Source organism: Symphalangus syndactylus, chromosome 20, assembly GCF_028878055.3.
Source record: "Symphalangus syndactylus isolate Jambi chromosome 20, NHGRI_mSymSyn1-v2.1_pri, whole genome shotgun sequence".
NCBI classification, from domain to species: Eukaryota; Metazoa; Chordata; class Mammalia; order Primates; family Hylobatidae; genus Symphalangus; species Symphalangus syndactylus.
In genome coordinates, this window is record NC_072442.2 from 64596185 (window position 1) to 64613957 (window position 17773).

At 52.6% G+C, this 17773-nt stretch overlaps 1 protein-coding gene across 1 annotated transcript in view; it reads left to right on the top strand.

The window, feature by feature from the left end:
• The window catches only part of ITGAE (integrin subunit alpha E), a 74005-nt gene that overhangs the window by 35149 nt on the left and 21083 nt on the right, over positions 1-17773 (top strand). Inside the window, exons 14-21 of the mRNA XM_063628408.1 lie at positions 855-997; positions 1353-1493; positions 2771-2995; positions 4099-4229; positions 7268-7398; positions 8520-8683; positions 10846-10974; positions 14539-14612. Coding sequence (XP_063484478.1) covers positions 855-997; positions 1353-1493; positions 2771-2995; positions 4099-4229; positions 7268-7398; positions 8520-8683; positions 10846-10974; positions 14539-14612 — 1138 coding nt within the window. The remainder of the gene's footprint in view (positions 1-854; positions 998-1352; positions 1494-2770; positions 2996-4098; positions 4230-7267; positions 7399-8519; positions 8684-10845; positions 10975-14538; positions 14613-17773) is intronic.

Here is a 17773-nt window from a genome sequence, read left to right on the forward strand (position 1 = left end):
TGGGCAAGGGCGGGGCCGAGATGGGGACACCGAGGCTGCGCATTAGGCTGCACTTGAGGTTTCCGAATGGGGGCGGGATCTGGTCAGTCACATGGGCCGAGGGGCGGGTCCTCGTTAGGGACCCTGAGGCTGAACTGCAGCCTCCTGGATAGGTAGGTACAGGGCCTGTCAGGTACACCAGGCAGAGCAGCCACCCAGGGGAGGGCGGGGCCTCTCCATTAATAATAGTGGTGCAGTAGCTCACGCCTGTAATCCCAGGAGGTCGAGGCGGGCGGATCACCTGAGGTCTGGAGACCAGCCTGGCCAACATGGCAAAACCCTGTCTCTACTAAAAATACAAAAATTAGCTGGGCGTGGTGGCGGATGCCTGTAGTCCCACGTACTCGGAAGGCTGAGGCACAAGAATCGCTTGAACCCGGGAGGTGGAGGTTGCAATGAGCCAAGCTTGTGCCACTGCACTCCAGCGTGGGGGATAGACCGAGACTCTGTCTCAAAAATAAATAAATAAATAAATAAAAATACTAATAGTGGTGGGCGTCCTCTCACCCCTCTTCTCGGTCCTGCTAGGGTGTGTGTGTGAGCGTGGGTAGTGAATGTGTGCGAACGAGTATTTTGAGCAAAGCTGCATACGTGACGCAGCATGCGCATCACATCTGTGTGATGGGGATGTGTGTGACTGGCAAAGTGAGAGCGCTCGCTGATGCCGATTTTTAATATAGTGAGAAAGACAGTCTCTCCTATTTTGCCCCCCTCCCCAGGCCACTTTGAAGGCCTGACTGGGAAGGTGCCGGGGCCAAGAGAGAGGCCAGGTGGGAGCACACGGTGTGTTCACAGCCACACCACCCTTGCCCCAGGTTACGCTGTGGCCGTGCTGCACAAGACCTGCAGCCTCTCCTACGTCGCGGGGGCTCCACAGTACAAACATCATGGGGCCGTGTTTGAGTTCCAGAAGGAGGGCAGAGAGGCCAGCTTCCTGCCAGTGCTGGAGGGAGAGCAGGTACCTGCTGGGGAAAGCCTCCACCCCTTATGACGGATGGGGAATCTGGAGGCCCCAAGGGAAAGGGGTGGGTCTCACGGTGCACAGTGGGCCAAGGCCCAGGCTGGGTAAAACTCAGGCTCCTGAGTGGAGCTCGAGGGCTCTGCCTCAGCTCTGCATGTCTGATTGCTAGGCAGTTTCCTCCACTGTGGGGCCTGGGGTGCCCCTCCACTCTTCTGTTACTCTCAGTGAGCAAATTGATATGTAACGACCCAAATTGGGTGGTCCAGGAAGCACGTGGGCAGGGTTGTAGCCTTGTTGAGGGAGGGGTGGAGGAGCGGGGCTCCTGGTGAGCTGAGTTCCTCCTGGGCTGTAGATGGGGTCCTATTTTGGCTCTGAGCTGTGCCCTGTGGACATTGACATGGATGGAACCACGGACTTCTTGCTGGTGGGTGCTCCATTTTACCACGTTCATGGAGAAGAAGGCAGAGTCTACGTGTACCGTCTCAGCGAGCAGGTGGGAGAGTCTCCATCTTCATGAGCTTGCTGAGGCTCTGGCACTCAGCCTGACACAGAGGTGATGGAGGCTGGGAGTGCCCTGGCCCTGCCTGGCACCAGTGGGCAGTGATGGGAGGTGCTCAGGCTGGATGGCGGCTGGGCGGGGCAGCGGCATCACTCTCCGTACCCACTTTCTTACCCAAGGGCAATCGTTGATGATAATATCTCTAATATCTCTTTTGTTGTTGTTGTTGTTTTTGAGATGGAGTTTTGCTCTTGTTGCCCAGGCTGGAATGCAATGGCATGATCTCGGCTCACCGCAACCTCTGCCTCTGGGGTTCAAGAGATTCTCCTGCCTCAGCCTCCCGAGTAGCTGGGATTACAGGCATGGGCCACCACGCCCGGCTAATTTTGTATTTTTAGTAGAGACAGGGTTTCTCCATGTTGGTCAGGCTGGTCTTGAACTCCTGACCTCAGGTGGTCCACCCACCTCAGCCTCCCAAAGTGTTGGGATTACAGGCGTGAGCCACCTCACCCAGCATTTTTTGTTTTTTCAAGACTGAGTCTCACTCTGTTGTCCAGGCTGGAGTGCAGTGGTGCAATCTTGGCTTACTGCAACCTCCACCTCCTGGGTTCAAGTGATTCTTCTGCCTCGGCCTCCCAAGTAGCTGGGATTACAGGCATGTGCCACCACACCCAGCTAATTTTTGTATTTTTAGTAGAGATGGGGTTTCGCCATGTTAGCCAGGCTGGTCTCGAACTCCTGACCTCAGGTGATCCACCTACCTTGGCCTCCCAAAGTGATGGGATTATGGGCGTGAGTCACACGCCCAGCTGATAACATCTCTTACAGCTGCATGGTTGGCAAAGCCCATTTAGTCCAGGATCTCTCTTGTTTCTCACAGTAACTATGGGAGGTAGCTGCCACTCTCATCTTACGGGTGAGGAAGCTGGGGCTCGGTGAGCCTCAGTGATGCCAAGACTTGCTCAAGTGTACCTAGCATGTGTGTGGCAGAGCCACGAGTGAAACCCAGGCCTCTCATTTGCAGCAATGCACCCCTGCCCATGGAAGTAGAGGGGGGCGGGCTCTGAGTCCTGAACTTCCAGGTAGGAGGACCCCAGCTTTCCCCTCGTGCTCACTGTGTGACCTTGGGTAGGTCCCTGGCCTTTTCTGGGGCTCAAGCTCCCTGCTGGAGAATCAGAATCCACCAGCCCAGTGAGCGTGCATCCTGGGTGGCAATGGAGTGGGCACCTAGCGCCCCTTCTTGAGGGCTGAGCTGTTTGTTTGCTTTACAGGATGGTTCCTTCTCCTTGGCACGCATACTGAGTGGGCACCCCGGGTTCACCAATGCCCGCTTTGGCTTTGCCATGGCGGCTATGGGGGATCTCAGTCAGGATAAGCTCACAGATGTGGCCATCGGGGCCCCCCTGGAAGGTTTCAGGGCAGATGATGGTGCCAGCTTCGGCAGTGTGTATATCTACAACGGACACTGGGACGGCCTCTCCGCCAGCCCCTCGCAGGTGACCCATGGGGCCCTCTCCTTCCTCTCCTCTGGGGCTCTGACCTCTCCCAGATATGATGACCCAAGCCCCAGGTCGGCTTCAGTCCTAAGTGCTGGGCAGGTCTCGGGGGTTGGGAATACCCAGTGAAAGAAAGAAGTCCCCCAGGCTGGGGGGAGCTTCCAGACCAGGGCCTCACCTCAGCCCCTTCAGGCTGGGGGGAGGTTGTGGCGTTACCTGTCTCCTTCCCTGGCCTATACCCCCTCCTTCCACCCACCTGCCTCGGGTCCCTGCTTCCTCTCTTTCTGTCCTTTGCTCCTATCTCCCACCCAGCACCTCCGCGCCTTATCCCTTGCCAGCCTCTCATACTGCATGTATTACGGGCACTTCCACCCACCTCCAGCTCCTCCTGAGCACCTCCACCTGGATGGCCCCCAGGCATCTCACTCCCAAACGGCCCATCTGAGAGCACCTGCTTCCCCCAGACCTGATGCTCCTCTGAGACCTCATCCCCCTCCACACCCCACACCAGAAACCTTAGATGGTCCCTAGCACGCTCACACCCCGCACAGCCTGTCAATTCCCACGTCCTCATGATTCTAGCTGTCTCCCAACTCCGGCCCCTTCTCTCCATCCCCACCCCTGTGGTCCCAGCCCAGGCCTTGCCATCCCTCTCCCAGCCCACCCAGCTTCCTCCTCCTCTCCATCTTCCACCCAGTGTCTTCAGTGCCATTTCTAAAGTGTTATCCTGATTATGTCACTTCGAAACAACAGAACCTTTGTTGACATCCCCACCCCCAAGCCCCACATCAAGCCTCCTTGTACCCCAATCCCCTGCGGTCCACCCCGTCCCTGGCCCTGGCTGCTTCTCAGATGGCCCTGCTCTTTCCCCACGCCTTACTCTTTCTCTTACTCTCCCCTGTCAAGTCCCACCTGCCCTTCCAGGCTCCATCCAAATGCCACTTCCTCTGGGCAAGCTTTGCCCCCTCCTTCCTGGTGCTAGAGTGGGGGCTCCCTGGGGCTGGATGGTGCCTGCAGTGCTGATCGGGATAGACCATGAAAGGACTCCCTGCCCTGTTTCCCTCCCTTCCCTCTCCCCACGCCTTGTGTTTCTGCCTCCACAGCGGATCAGAGCCTCCACGGTGGCCCCAGGACTCCAGTACTTCGGCATGTCCATGGCTGGTGGCTTTGATATCAGTGGCGACGGCCTTGCCGACATCACTGTGGGCACTCTGGGCCGGGCGGTTGTGTTCCGGTAGGGCTCTGTCCTGCTTTCCGGGGCCCCAGGCCCAGCCTCACCCATTTGCCCTGCTCTAAATAGCTCCCCGCAGACATTGGGCACCGAGGGAGGGAGCCAGCACCGTGGTTGCGGGCACAGGCTCTGCAGGCTGCCTGTCTGGGTTTGAATCTCAGCTCTCAGCCCTCTCAGTGTGCCTTTGGGCAGGCTATTTAATTCTAAGACCTTACCTAGGAATTATAAGAGCACCTACCTCCCAGAGCTATGAGGATCAGGCAAGTGAATATATGCAAAGTATTTAGCACAGTGCTCAGCGATGGCTATGATTACTCAGAATTGCAGAGTTTTGTTTTTGTTTTTGTTTTTTTGTGTTTTTTTTTTTGAGACAGAGTCTTCCTTTTTTGCCCAGGCTGGAGTGCAGTGATGCAATCTCGGCTCACTGCAACCTCTGCCTCCCAGGTTCAAGCAATTCTCCTGCCTCAGCCTCCCGAGGAGCTGGGATTACAGGCATCTGCCACCACGCCCGGCTAATTTTTGTATTTTTAGTAGAGACAGGGTTTCACCATGTTGGCCAGGCTGGTCTTGAACTCCTGACCTCGTGATCCACCCGCCTCAGCCTCCCAAAGTGCTGGACTTACAGGCATGAGCCACTGCACCCGGCCAAGAATTGCAGAGTTTTTGTGCCCCATCCCTCAGTGAATGATCAAGTCCTGTGGTTGTAAATGAGCTCACGGAGCGCCCGTCTGTCCCGTCCTCTCCACCAAGCTGCAGACTCGCTGTCTACCCAGCACCTCTCTGGGCTGCCGCTCACAGTCATCCTGAAGTGAACATGTCTAAAAACAGAGCGCTTATCTCCCCCCACCCTTCGTTCCCCCAAATCTGTCCTGCCCTCAGGCTTTCTGTCTCAGCAAATGGCACCATCATCCACCTAGCAATTCAGGATGAAAACCTAGGTGTAGGGAAAAGAAAGAGAGATCAGACTGTTACTGTGTCTATACAGAAAGGAAGATATAAGAGACTCCATTTTGAAAAAGCCCTGTACTGTAAACAATTGCTTTGCTGAGATGTTGTTCATTTGTAGCTTTGCCCCAGCCACTTTGACCCAACCTGGAGCTCACAAAAACATGTGTTGCATAAAATCAAGGCTTAAGTGATCTAGGGCTGTGCAGGACGTGCCTTGTTAACAAAATGTTTACAGGCAGTATACTTGGTAAAAGTCATCGCCATTCTCTAGTCTCAATAAACCAGGGGCACAATGCACTGCGGAAGGCCGCAGGGACCTCTGCCCTTGAAAGTGGGGTATTGTCCAATGTTTCTCCCCATGTGATAGTCTGAAATATGGCCTCGTGGGATGAGAAAGACCTGACCGTCTCCCAGCCTGACACCCGTAAAGGGTCTGTGCTGAGGTGGATTAGTAAAAGAGGAAAGCCTCTTGCAGTTGAGATGGAGGAAGGCCACTGTCTCCTGCCTGCCCCTGGGAACTGAATGTCTCGATATAAAACCCGATTGTACATTTGTTCTATTCTGAGATAGGAGAAAAACCGCCCTATGGTGGGAGGCGAGACATGGTGGCAGCAATGCTGCTTTGTTATTCTTTACTCCGCTGAGATGTTTGGGTGGAGAGAAACATAAATCTGGCTTACGTGCACGTCCAGGCATAGTACCTTCCCTTGAACTTAATTATGACATAGATTCTTTTGCTCACGTGTTTTTTGCTGACCTTCTCCTTATTATCACCCTGCTCTCCTACTACATTCCTTTTTGCTGAAATAATGAAAATAATAATCAATAAAAACTGAGGGAACTCAGAGCCCGGTGCCGGTGCGGGTCCTTGGTATGCTGAGCGCCGGTCCCCTGGGCCCACTATTGCTTCTCTATACTTTGTGTCTTATTTCTTTTCTCAGTCTCTCCCACCCGACTAGAAATACCCACAGGTGTGGAGGGGCAGGCCACCCCTTCACTAGGCGTTGTCCTTGATGCCTCTTGTTCCTTCCTTTCCACCACATCAACAAGTCAGTTGGCTCTGCCTCCAGACCTCCTCCCAGCGCAGGCACTGTCTTCACTCCCCGGACACTGCTGCGACAGCCTTCCCTGCTCCCAGCCCCTGCGCTCCATTCTCCACACAGCAGCAGCCCGATCCCTTCACTCTGCTTCCTGAAACTCCTCCACGGCTCCTATTTAGAGTAAAATCCCAATTCCTCACCATGACTTTACAGGGCTCTTCGTGGCCTGGCCCACCCCGCCCCTCCATTCCCATCTCCTCCTCCCATCCTCTGTCTCACTAATTAGGCTCCAGGCACGCTGACCTTTGTGCTCCTCAAACAAACCAAAAGTATTCCTGCCACAGGCCCTTGGCACTGGCTGTGCTTTCTTCCTGGAGTGCTCTTCCCCAGATCCTCACACAGCTGGCTGTTTCTTGTTAACAAATCTCAACTGAAATGCTTCCTCATCAGCCACACCATCTCTGACCACCCAGTCTCAGTAGCCCTCAGTCTTTATTACAGTATTTTTGTTGTTGTTGTTAAGATGGAGTCTTGCTCTGTCACCCAGGCTGGAGTGCTGTGGCAGGATCTCAGCTCACTGCAACCTCTGCCTCCCAGGTTTAAGCAATTCTCCTGCCTCAGCCTCCCGAGTAGCTGGGATTACAGGCACCCGCCACCACGCCCAGCTAAGTTTTGAATTTTTAGTAGCGATGGGTTTCACCACATTGGCCAGGCTGGTCTCGAACTCCTGACCTCAGGTGATCCGCCCGCCTCAGCCTCCCACAGTGCTGGGATTACAGGCGTGAGCCACCGCATTCGGCCAACAGTATTTTAATTTTTGTCATAGCCTTGCCAATGCATAGTATTTCCCTGTTTCTCTCGTTTATTTGCTTGTTGTCTGCTTTCCCACGAAAGCAGAAACTTGTCTCTTTCCCCACTGTACCCTGAGACTCAGGGGTCACCTGGATGTGGGCATGTTTGATAGCGACCCATTGAATGCATGAACCAATCAGCCAGGCCCTGACCCAGAGGCCGAGCAGTCACTTCTCCCATCCTCTTTGCTGTCTTGTTTAGCTCCCGGCCTGTGGTTCGCCTGAACGTCTCCATGGCCTTCACCCCCAGCGCACTGCCCATCGGCTTCAACGGCGTCGTGAATGTCGGTTTATGTTTTGAAATCAGCTCTGTAACCACAGCCTCTGAGTCAGGTAAAAGATGGTCCAGCTACCCCCGGCCTGACGTGATGGTCCTTCCTTTTTGGCTTCTGTAAGGGGCGGGGAAAGAGGACTGGGGCGGGGGGTGGGTGGGTGTTGGTCTGAGGTCCTGGTGCTTGAATTCCTCGATTAGAGCTTAGCTCCTTAGTCTCCAGGTTTGTTAAATGCAAACTGCCTCAAGAAAGGGTGGTCTGAGGTTATGTCCACACTCGGAAGGGGTTTAGAGCTGACACTGTTGGGAAGAGGAACACTGGGGCCCTTCCTCAGGGTGGAAGGGTTGAGTTTCTGAAAAAAAGACTCAGAAGGCCGGGCGCGGTGGCTCATGCCTGTGATCCCAGCACTGTGGGAGGCCGAGGCGGGCGGATCACGGGGTCAGGAGATCGAGACCATCCTGGCTAACACAGTGAAACCCCGTCTCTACTAAACAAAATACAAAAAATTAGCCAGGCGTGGTGGCGGGCGCCTGTAGTCCCAGCTACTCGGGAGGCTGAGGCAGGAGAATGGTGTGAACCCGGGAGGTGGAGCTTGCAGTGAGCCGAGATCACGCCACTGCACTCCAGCCTGGGCGACAGGGCAAGACTCCGTCTCAAAAGAAAAAAAAGAAAATAACAGACCTGTCCCTTCCAGGACACAGAGCTCGATGGGCTGTGTGATGCTAGGCAAGTGTCTTTCCCTAGCTGAGCTGGTTCTGTTCTGTACAGTAAGAGAGGCGGCCCCAGAACCTCCACGGTGCTTCCAGCTCTGCCGTCCCGGGGTTTTCCTCCATAGAGTCCCTCTTTCCCTCTCCATTCTCTTTGTTGTCTCTCTTCCTCCTTATTTTCTTCTTCAGTCTCGATCCCCTTCCCGAGCCCTCCTTCCCTAAGGAAGGCTGACTCAGTCCTGGGAATGTGTTGTTCCGGGTTTGGGGCTGGAGCACTCAGAGACCCTGGTCAGGTGTCAGAAGACAGTGAGAAAAATGTCTTTGAGAAAGCGATGCAGGAGTCCAGCCCCGGGGAAGTACCTGCATGGGGACACTGTTCAGCAGGGGCTACAAGGAACCTCAGGCAGGCTGGGAGCCTTCTGTCTGCAGCTGGTTCGTCCCCACCTCATCGGGAAGGTCTGGTCTTCATTCCCAGGCCTCCGAGGGGCATCTCTCAACTTCACGCTGGACGTGGATGTGGGGAAGCAGAGGAGAAGGCTGCAGTGTTCAGACGTAAGAAGCTGTCTGGGCTGCCTGAGGGAGTGGAGCAGCGGATCCCAGCTTTGTGAGGACCTCCTGCTCATGCCCACAGAGGGAGAGGTGAGTGGGGGAGTTTGGATGGGAGTCCAGAGGGGTCTTTGTCATTGAGAAAGGACTTGATGTGATGCAGTGAAGGGCACATACCCAGACCTACAAATGAGGTGATTAAAATAATCCTAACAGGCCAGGCACAGTGGCTCACGCCTGTCATCCCAGCACTTTGGGAGGCCAAAGCGGGTGGATCACTTGAAGTCAGGAGTTCGACACCAGCCTGGCCAACAAGGTGAAACCCTGTCTCCACTAAAAACACAAAAATTAGCCGGGCGTGCTGGTGTGCGCCTGTAATCCCAGCTACTCGGGAGGCTGAGGAAGGAGAATCGCTGGAACCCAGGGGGCGGAGGTTGCAGTGAGCCGAAATCATGCCACTGTACTCCAGCCTGGGCAACAAGAGCGAAAGTCCATCTCAAAATAATAATAATATGATAATAATAATAAATCAAGAACCACATAATGACACAGAAGATGGAGATGCTGTCATTCCTGACGTTTTTCTTGGTAACTCAGGAATGCCAGGTGTTCTTGGCATCCGTTATCTGACCTCACCTGATAATAACTAGGACCGAGGGCCTGAATGTCGATTGGCATCAGAAAAAGTGAACAACTAAAAGGAAGAATAAAAAGATAGAAATGACTATCTAGAAAGGTTTACTCCTAGCAAAGATGCCCAGAGACATGGGGGAAAAAAAGTATGTCGGGACTCAAACCCTGACAGGATCTAGAACTTTAGATCTACATGGATCATTTATTCCAATAAACAAATGCATGAATTATTCTTCTGAATACACATTTACCCCCAAAGTGATGGTTAATTTGATTAAGAAAGTTTCTAGCAAGTCTACAGCCTTCCTTAAATAAAGGCGCAATCACATTCTCTACCAGAGAATCATGCTCACCTACTCCCATGGGCTCCAGGCTCTTATGGTAGCAGAAAGGCTCATTTAAACAAAGGGAGTGGCAAATGGTATGCTAAGCCATCCCTTATCTTCTCTCTTACCTCTCTCATATGTCCTCCATGTTGCTTTGAGAAAGGTCTTGGTTGGCTGGGCGCGGCGGCCCACGCCTCTAATCCCAGCACTTTGGGAGGCCGAGGTGGGCGGATCACCTGAAGTCAGGAGTTCGAGACAAGCCTGACCAGTGTGGTAAAACCCTGTCTCTACTAAAAAAGAAATACAAAAATTAGCCAGGCGTGGTGGCATGCACCTGTAGTCCCAGCTACTTGGGAGACTGAGGCAGGAGAACCTTGAACCTAAGAGGCAGAGGTTGCAGAGAGCCGAGATCGAGCCACTGCACTCCAGCCTGGGCGACAGAGCGAGACTCCATCTCAAAAAAAAAAAAAAAAAGAGAAAGATCTTGATAAACACAGGTGTGGCTGTAACTCTTCCCTTCTGTCTGAGCCAGTTCTTTCCCCCTTTGTGATTGGGGTGAGAACCATAGCAGCTATGAGACACAAAACCATAGTAGAACGAAGGAGATTTTTCCCAAAGCACTTGGCAGCTTGCTTGAAGGACGTGTCCCTTCAGCCTGGCTTATTTGGAAGATGCTTAGGACTTGTGACCCACCACTTTTATTGTTTATTTCTTCTTATGATGACATCAAAGTAGAAAGTATTCTTGCCAGGCGCAGTGGCTCATATTTGGAATCTCAGCACTTTGGGAGGCCAAGGTGGGTAGACTTCTTGAGCCCAGGTGGTTGCGGCTGCAGTGAGCCATGATGGTGCTACTGCACTCCAGCCTGGGTGACAGAGTGAGTGAGACCTTATCTAAAAAAAAAAAAAAGAAAGAAAAGAGGCCAGTCGTGGTGGCTGACGCCTATAATCCCAGCACTTTGGGAGGCTGAGGCGGGCGGATCACTTGAGGTCAGGAGTTCGAGACCAGCCTGGCCAACATGGTGAAACCCCATCTCTACTAAAAATACAAAAATTAGCTGGGCTTGGTGGCGGGCGCCTGTCATCCCAGCTACTCAGGAGACTGAGGTAGGAGAACTGCTTGAACCCGGGAGGCGGAGGTTGCAGTGAGCTGAGATCACGCCACTGCACTCCAGCCTGGGCAACAGAGCGAGACTCCATCTCAAAAAGAAAAAAGAAAAAAGAAAAAAAAGCATTATTGTTGTCATCTTCTCCCCCACATCCAACTCTAACCCTGCCTTCCGTGGTGACCCCACAGGTCTGTGAGGAGGACTGCTTCTCCAATGCCAGTGTCAAAGTCAGCTACCAGCTCCAGACCCCTGAGGGACAGACGGACCATCCCCAGCCCATCCTGGACCGCTACGCTGAGCCCTTTGCCATCTTCCAGGTGACTCTACCCACAGCCAGTACCCAGACCTCTTGAGAGCCCATCCCACAGAAAGCACCTGCTCCCCTAACTTCTAAGAATGTTGGAGTTGGGAGGGAATGTCTTCAGACGGCATTTGGGCCCCTCACCGCACACATGGTGAAACTGAGTCCCTGCGATGGTGTTCATGTGTACCCGTGAGTGAGGACTCATGGGTAACGCAGGTCTCCATCTGCCCCTGGGGCTTGTTCCTATATGTTCACAAAAGCGCTTCCTGCATCTTTCACGAGGCACATGCATACATTGCATCCTGGGGACCTCACTTGACAAGCGGCTCTGATGACGCTGTGGTGGGGGCCCCTTGTGGGAACTAGACTGGAGCTGTTGTGTCTTGCACTGCAGAGAGGATGCCCTTTGGCGCACCTGCCTGTTCACGCCCTGCCAGGGCCTTCAGGCTGAATGGCCCCACCAAACCTGTATCCTAGCCTCTCCTCCTGGCGCCCATCAGTGCAGCTTAGACAGGCGGGTAGTGTCATAAGAAACTTTTGACAGCCGGGTGCCCTGGCTGATGCCTGTAATCCCAATGCCTTGGGAGGTTGAGGCAGGTGGATCACCTGAGGTCAGGAGTTCGATACCAGCCTGGCCAAGATGGTGAAACCCTGTCTCTACTAAAAATACAAAAATTGGCCGAGTGTGGTGGCGCGTGCCTGTAGTCCCAGCTACTAGGGAGTCTGAGGCAGGAGAATCATTTGAACCCAGGAGGCAGAGGTTGCAGTGAGCCAAGACCATGCCATTGCACTCCAGCCTAGGCAGCAGAGCAAGACTCCATCTCAAAAAAATAAAAAGTAAAAAATTTAAAAAATACAAAGATTAGCCCAGTGTGGTGGTGCATGCCTGTAGTCCCAGCTACTCAGGAGGCTGAGGCAGGAGAATTGCTTGAACCCAGGAGGCGGTGGTTGCAGTGAACCAAGATTGTGCCACTGCACTCCAGCCTGGGTGACAGAGAAAGACTCCATCTCAAAAGAAACAAAACAAAAAAACATTCAATATATATTTCCCAAAACAAAGACATTGTCTTAACATAGTACAATAATCAAAATCAGGAAATTCACATTGATAAAATACTATTATCTAATCTACAAACTTTATTCAAATTTTGCCAGTTGTCCTATTAATGTCCTTTGTAGCAAAAGAAAAACAAGGGTTCTGGTCCAGGATGATTCACAGCGTTCTACAGTTATTTATCTTTAGTCTCCTTTAATCTGGAAGAGTTTCTCAGTCTTTCCTTGTCTTTTAATGACATTAACATTTTTGAAGGGTACAGGCCAGTCCTTTTGTAGAACGTTCCTCAATTAGTCTGATGTTTCTTCATAATTAGATTCAGGTTATGCATTCTTGTTTTGTTTTGTTTTGTTTTTGAGGCAGAGTTTCACCCTTGTTGCCCAGGCTGGAGTGCAATGGCGTGATTTTGGCTCACTGCCTCCCGGGTTCAAGTGATTCTCCTGCCTCAGCCTCCCGAGCAGCTGGGATTACAGGCATGTATCACCATGCTCGGCTAATTTTTGTACTTTTAGTAGAGACGGGGTTTCACTGTGTTGGCCAGACTGGTCTCGAACTCCTGACCTCAGGTGATTCACCCACCTTGGCCTCCCAAAGTGCTGGGATTACAGACGTGAGCCACCACGCCCAGCCAGGTTATGCATTTTTGGCAGGAATATCACAGAAGTAAAGTGTGTCCTTCTCAGTACACTATCTCAGGAGGCACCTAATGTGGATTTGTCCATTCCTAGTGCTGTTTGCCTGTGTCATTAATAAGCACATCTCATTTTATGGTGAGATGCCTTGAGATTGTATCCTGCTTAACATCTCTTTATGTGTCTTTCCTTAACCAGTGATGACTATTATGCTATGGCAAAGAGATTTTTAAAAATTTATTCCCTGTATAAAATGGGTGAGGAAAAATCATGTGGTGTTAGGCACATTGATGTTACCAGAAAGTGCGTTCTAGCTGGGAGTTTAGCTGGCTTAACCCCATTCTCTTTCACTGGGGCTAGGTGGAAGAGATCAGGCTACGTGGCTATATTAAAAATACAACAAAAAACCCTGCATGAAACTGTTGACCCACTTAGAGAGAGCGCCACGCTTTGACTTCTGCAAATGGCATCCCCCTTCACAGGAAGTAGAAAGTTTCCTTTCAAGCCCTGGGCTCTCGTTCCCACCCTAGGCCATGGGAAGAGACCTGCAGAAAGCTGCCGAGGTGGCCGCCGGGAGAGAAGTGCGAAGTGCAGAGGCTGTGCCTTCATAATACAAAAACAGACCCAGCTACTTTAGAACACTGGAATTTTTAAAAACATGAACTGGAGCTTTTCAACCTCCATGGGGCCTTTTGAAATGTGGCTTTCAGAATTAGTTGGTTATGTGTAGGCAAGGGAAATAGTTAGCTTACAGAGATGACTAGCCAGGCCGGGCGTGGTGGCTCACACCTGTAATCCCAACACTTTGGAAGGCCAAGGCGGGTGGATGACCTGAGGTCAGGAGTTTGAAACCAACCTGGTCAACATGGCGAACTCCTTTCTCTAATAAAAATACAAAATTATCCTGGCGTGGTGGCACATGCCTGTAATCCAGCTACTTGGGAGGCTGAGGCAGGAGAATCACTTGAATCCGGGAGGTGGAGGTTGCAGTGAGCCAAGATCGTGCCACTGCACTCCAGCCTGGGCAACAGAGCGAGACTCCATCTGAAAACAAACAAACAAACAAACACACAAACACACAAACAAAAAAAACAGATGACTAGCCGTGAGGAAGAGAACCTCCAAGGCCTGGACCTTGACAATATTTGGCTAGGTATCCTCCATTCCTGCCTGGGCTGTTCTGCCTACATCTGAAAAGACTAAGGAAGCTTCTCTTCACGTAGGTGTCTGCTCCCTAAATGCACAAAGTTGTGTGTTGCTGCTTAATTCGCATGATGTAAATGTCATGGGAACCCCTAACATTCCATGAAGGTCACCCCGGTTTTTTTTTTTTTTTTTTTTTTTTTTTTTTTTTTTTTGAGACAGAGTCTCGCTCTGTCGCCCGGGCTGGAGTGCAGTGGCGCAATCTCGGCTCACTGCAAGCTCCGCCTCCCGGGTTCACGCCATTCTCCTGCCTCAGCCTCCGAGTAGCTGGGACTACAGGCGCCCGCCACCGCGCCCGGCTAATTTTTTTGTATTTTTTAGTAGAGACGGGGTTTCACCGTGGTCTCGATCTACTGACCTCGTGATCCGCCCACCTCGGCCTCCCAAAGTGCTGGGATTACAAGCGTGAGCCACCGCGCCCGGCCGGTCACCCCGGTTTTTACCTTGGCCAGAGGACTGGGTCACAGTGTGCCCATTTTATAGGGCAGATCCAGGAATGTCACCGAGGAATGTCACAGTCCCTGTTCTTCAGGGGTAATCCCAGCCTGCACCCCTCACCTCCCTGTAACTGCACTTCTCAGAATGAGCAGGAAGCACAGCCCTAAACGTCCTATAAGGAGAAGAGCCAGAGGCAGGGCTGCTGGGGAAGGCGGGGCCTGGGCTGATGGGACTGTCTGTCTGGTTACAGCTGCCCTATGAGAAGGCCTGCAAGAATAAGCTGTTCTGTGTCGCAGAATTACAGTTGGCCACCACCGTCTCTCAGTGAGTTGGATGCAGCCGTCAGTTTCCTTGATTAACCTTCTCCCGAACGCTCGCCTGGGCAATTCCTTCATTAGGACACCCTGCACACCCCCTTCCCCTCTCCCCGTGGCCCGCAAATGGCTTCTGCACTTATTATCTCAATATGTCCTCAGCTACCCTAGGAGGGAGGCAAGACAGAGATCTGTCTTCCCACTTTCAAGATTAGGAAGCAGACTCAGTTGCCCAGGGCCCTGCATAGGCCATTTGGTGGACTGGAACCTGGGTCTCTTGACATCCTGGCCAATGCTATATTCAGAACCCAGCGTTCTTCACAGCCAGGCTGACCTCTACCTCAGTTAGAGGTAACCTCTTTCCTGGCCCACCTCTTGGCCAAATTAGCTAATCAATCAAATATTTCTGGACCATCTGCTTTGTGCCAAGCACTCTAGGTGCTGGGGATACCTCTGTGCACAACACAGACAAAAATCCCTGCCCTCCTGGTGCTCTGAGGGGGAGAAGATGGTAAGTAGGTCAATTCTATGTTGATGAGATGAACGTTGAAGACACAGGGAAGGTGGGAGGGAGTGCTGGGTGGCGGCTGATGCTGAAGTTTTCAATGGGGTGGTCAGGGAGGGTGACACTTTGGCACACACTGGAGGAGGTAGGGGAACGAGCTATGTGGATGGGTGTCTAAGGGAAAAGCAGCTGCAGGTACTCTGGGTTGGGAGCCTGCCTGGCGGGTGGGGGGCAGGGTGAGGACATAGTGGCTGCAGTGGAGTGGGGCGGGCAGTAATGAGGGAAGGGGAGGGAGGGGGAAGAGGCCATGGGGCTTCTGAAGCCCTCAGAAGGGCTTTTGCTGTGAGCTGGGAAGTCAGAGGAGTGACATGCTCACGCAGCTTAGCAGGATCCTTCTTGCTGCTGAGCTGAGAAGAGAGTGTAGGAGCAAAGGTGGGCGCAGGGGCGGCACTTGCTCCCTTTGTAACCACTCAGGTGAGAGGCGATGGGGGCTGGGCCATGACGGGGTAACGGTTTAAAGTGACAGCCCATAGCATGCGCTGACAGAGTGGAGGCGGAGGGAGGAAAGAGGCCGACAGCCCGAGCGTGCGGCACTGCACTGTCCAACACACCAGCCACACTTAGCTGCTTACACGTACATGAGTTAAAATTCAACACAAGGAGACATTTTGTTCCTCAGTCACATTAGCCACACTTCAAAGACTCAGTGGCCGCCTGTGGCTGGTGGTGTTGGGCAGCGCAGATACCGCCTGTCTCCATCGCTGCAGACATTCTGTTGGACCACAGTGAATTCCAGAATGACAGTGTTGCCAAGCACATGAATTTGGGTTTAGACATGTAGTGATCTTAGAATGCCCTCCCAGGCCGGGCGCGGTGGCTCACGTCTGTAATCCCAGCACTTTGGGAGGCCGAGGTGGGCGGATCACGAGGTCAGGAGTTTGAGACCAGCATGGTCAACATGGTGAAACCCCGTCTCTACTAAAAATACAAAAATTAGCTGGGCATGGTGGTGGGCGCCTGTAATCCCAGCTACTGGGGAGGCTGAGGCAGGAGAATCGCTCAAACTCGGGAGGCGGAGCGTGCAGTGAGCCGAGATCACACCACTGCGCTCCAGCCTGGGCGACAGAGCAAGACTCCATATGGCGGGGGCGGGGGGGGGGGGGGGTAACAAAACAAAACAAACAAGCGTCCCTGACTAGAGCTGTGTATGTATTGTGATTCTGATGGCCAGCTGGCCGGAGTTGCCGTATATGGGGAAGAATGCAGTTCCCCAAGTCCTGGTCAGCCCTTTCACAGACATTTGCAGGACCAGTTGAAGACTGTCAAGTGCTCTGGAATCCAGCCTAACAAGCAGGCACAGCTGTTTCCAGCAGGGAATTAATTACAGCCAAGAACCAACCTCCCAGCCAGCTACTGGGGTAGTAGAGAACAGCACGCACGGCTTGCCCTACATCGCCCCCTAGTGTACATAGCAAGCAAACGCTTCTCTTTCAAAAACGCTAGTGAGCCTGGTCATCGGTGTCCAGCTGTCTCAGTGGTTTTTGACCTTTCTGAGGACATAGATCCCCTAAAGAATCTAATGAAGACTGCAGACCTCTCTCCTTAGAAGATCACATGTGCATACATAAATGTTGGCATTCCGGGCCCTCTGAGACGGTCCCTAGGCCTCAGATGGGGCAACGCTGTTAAAAATTCTGATGACACTGAGGTCTCACGCCTGGGCTCTAGGATAGGGCGTCCAGCTGACACGTCAGCATCTCTGCTTTGTTATCCTGTGTGCACCTCTTGTCATGTCCCCGACCGAACGCATCTTCCTCCACCCTCGGGTCTTCCTCCCATGTTACCTCCCTCAGTCAATGGCACCACTCAGCCACCTGAGCTAGAAACTCAGAACTTTCCCTTGACTCCTCTGTCCCCCCTCCCCTGCCTCTTTTTAGTTTCGTTTGCTTTACTGTCTCTGACTTCTTTCCTTCTCCACTACTGTTGTCTTTTTTTTTTTTCTTTTTTTGAGACAGGGTCTCACTCTGTCCACCCAGGCAGGAGCGCAGTGACGCGATCTTGGCTCACTGCAACCTCCACCTCCCGGCTTCAAGTGCTTCCCCTGCCTCAGCCTCCTGTGTAGCTGGGATCACAGGCGCACACCACCACACTCAGCTAATTTTTGTATTTTTAGTAGAGATGGGGTTTTACCATGTTGGCCAGGCTGGTCTTGAACTCCTGGCCTCAAGTGATCCACCTGCCTCACCTCCCAAAGTGCTAGGATTACAGGCGTGAGCCACCGTGTCCAGCTGTCCACTACTGTTTCCTTATTTCAGGCATGTATCACCTCTTGGGTGAAGACGGCAGGCTGTGTCTCTGCTTCCTGTCTCTCCCTCCAGTCAATCCATCCTCTTCTCAGCTGGGATCAAAACCAAACCAAAACCAAACAATGGGAACAAAACACACGTCACATTACTTCCTAGATCTGCACATCTCATCTTCGGACATTTCAGATGGAAAACAGTTTTCTTGGTATTGCTAGTATGTTTTTCTGTCGATCTCAGCTACTGAGAGTGGTTCGGCACTCCGGGTCCCCGTGATACCTCGGCATTCTGGAGGAGCCTTTCACACATCCCCAGGACCCTCTTTTCCAGGCCACACGGACTCATGTCTTAAACCACAGGGAA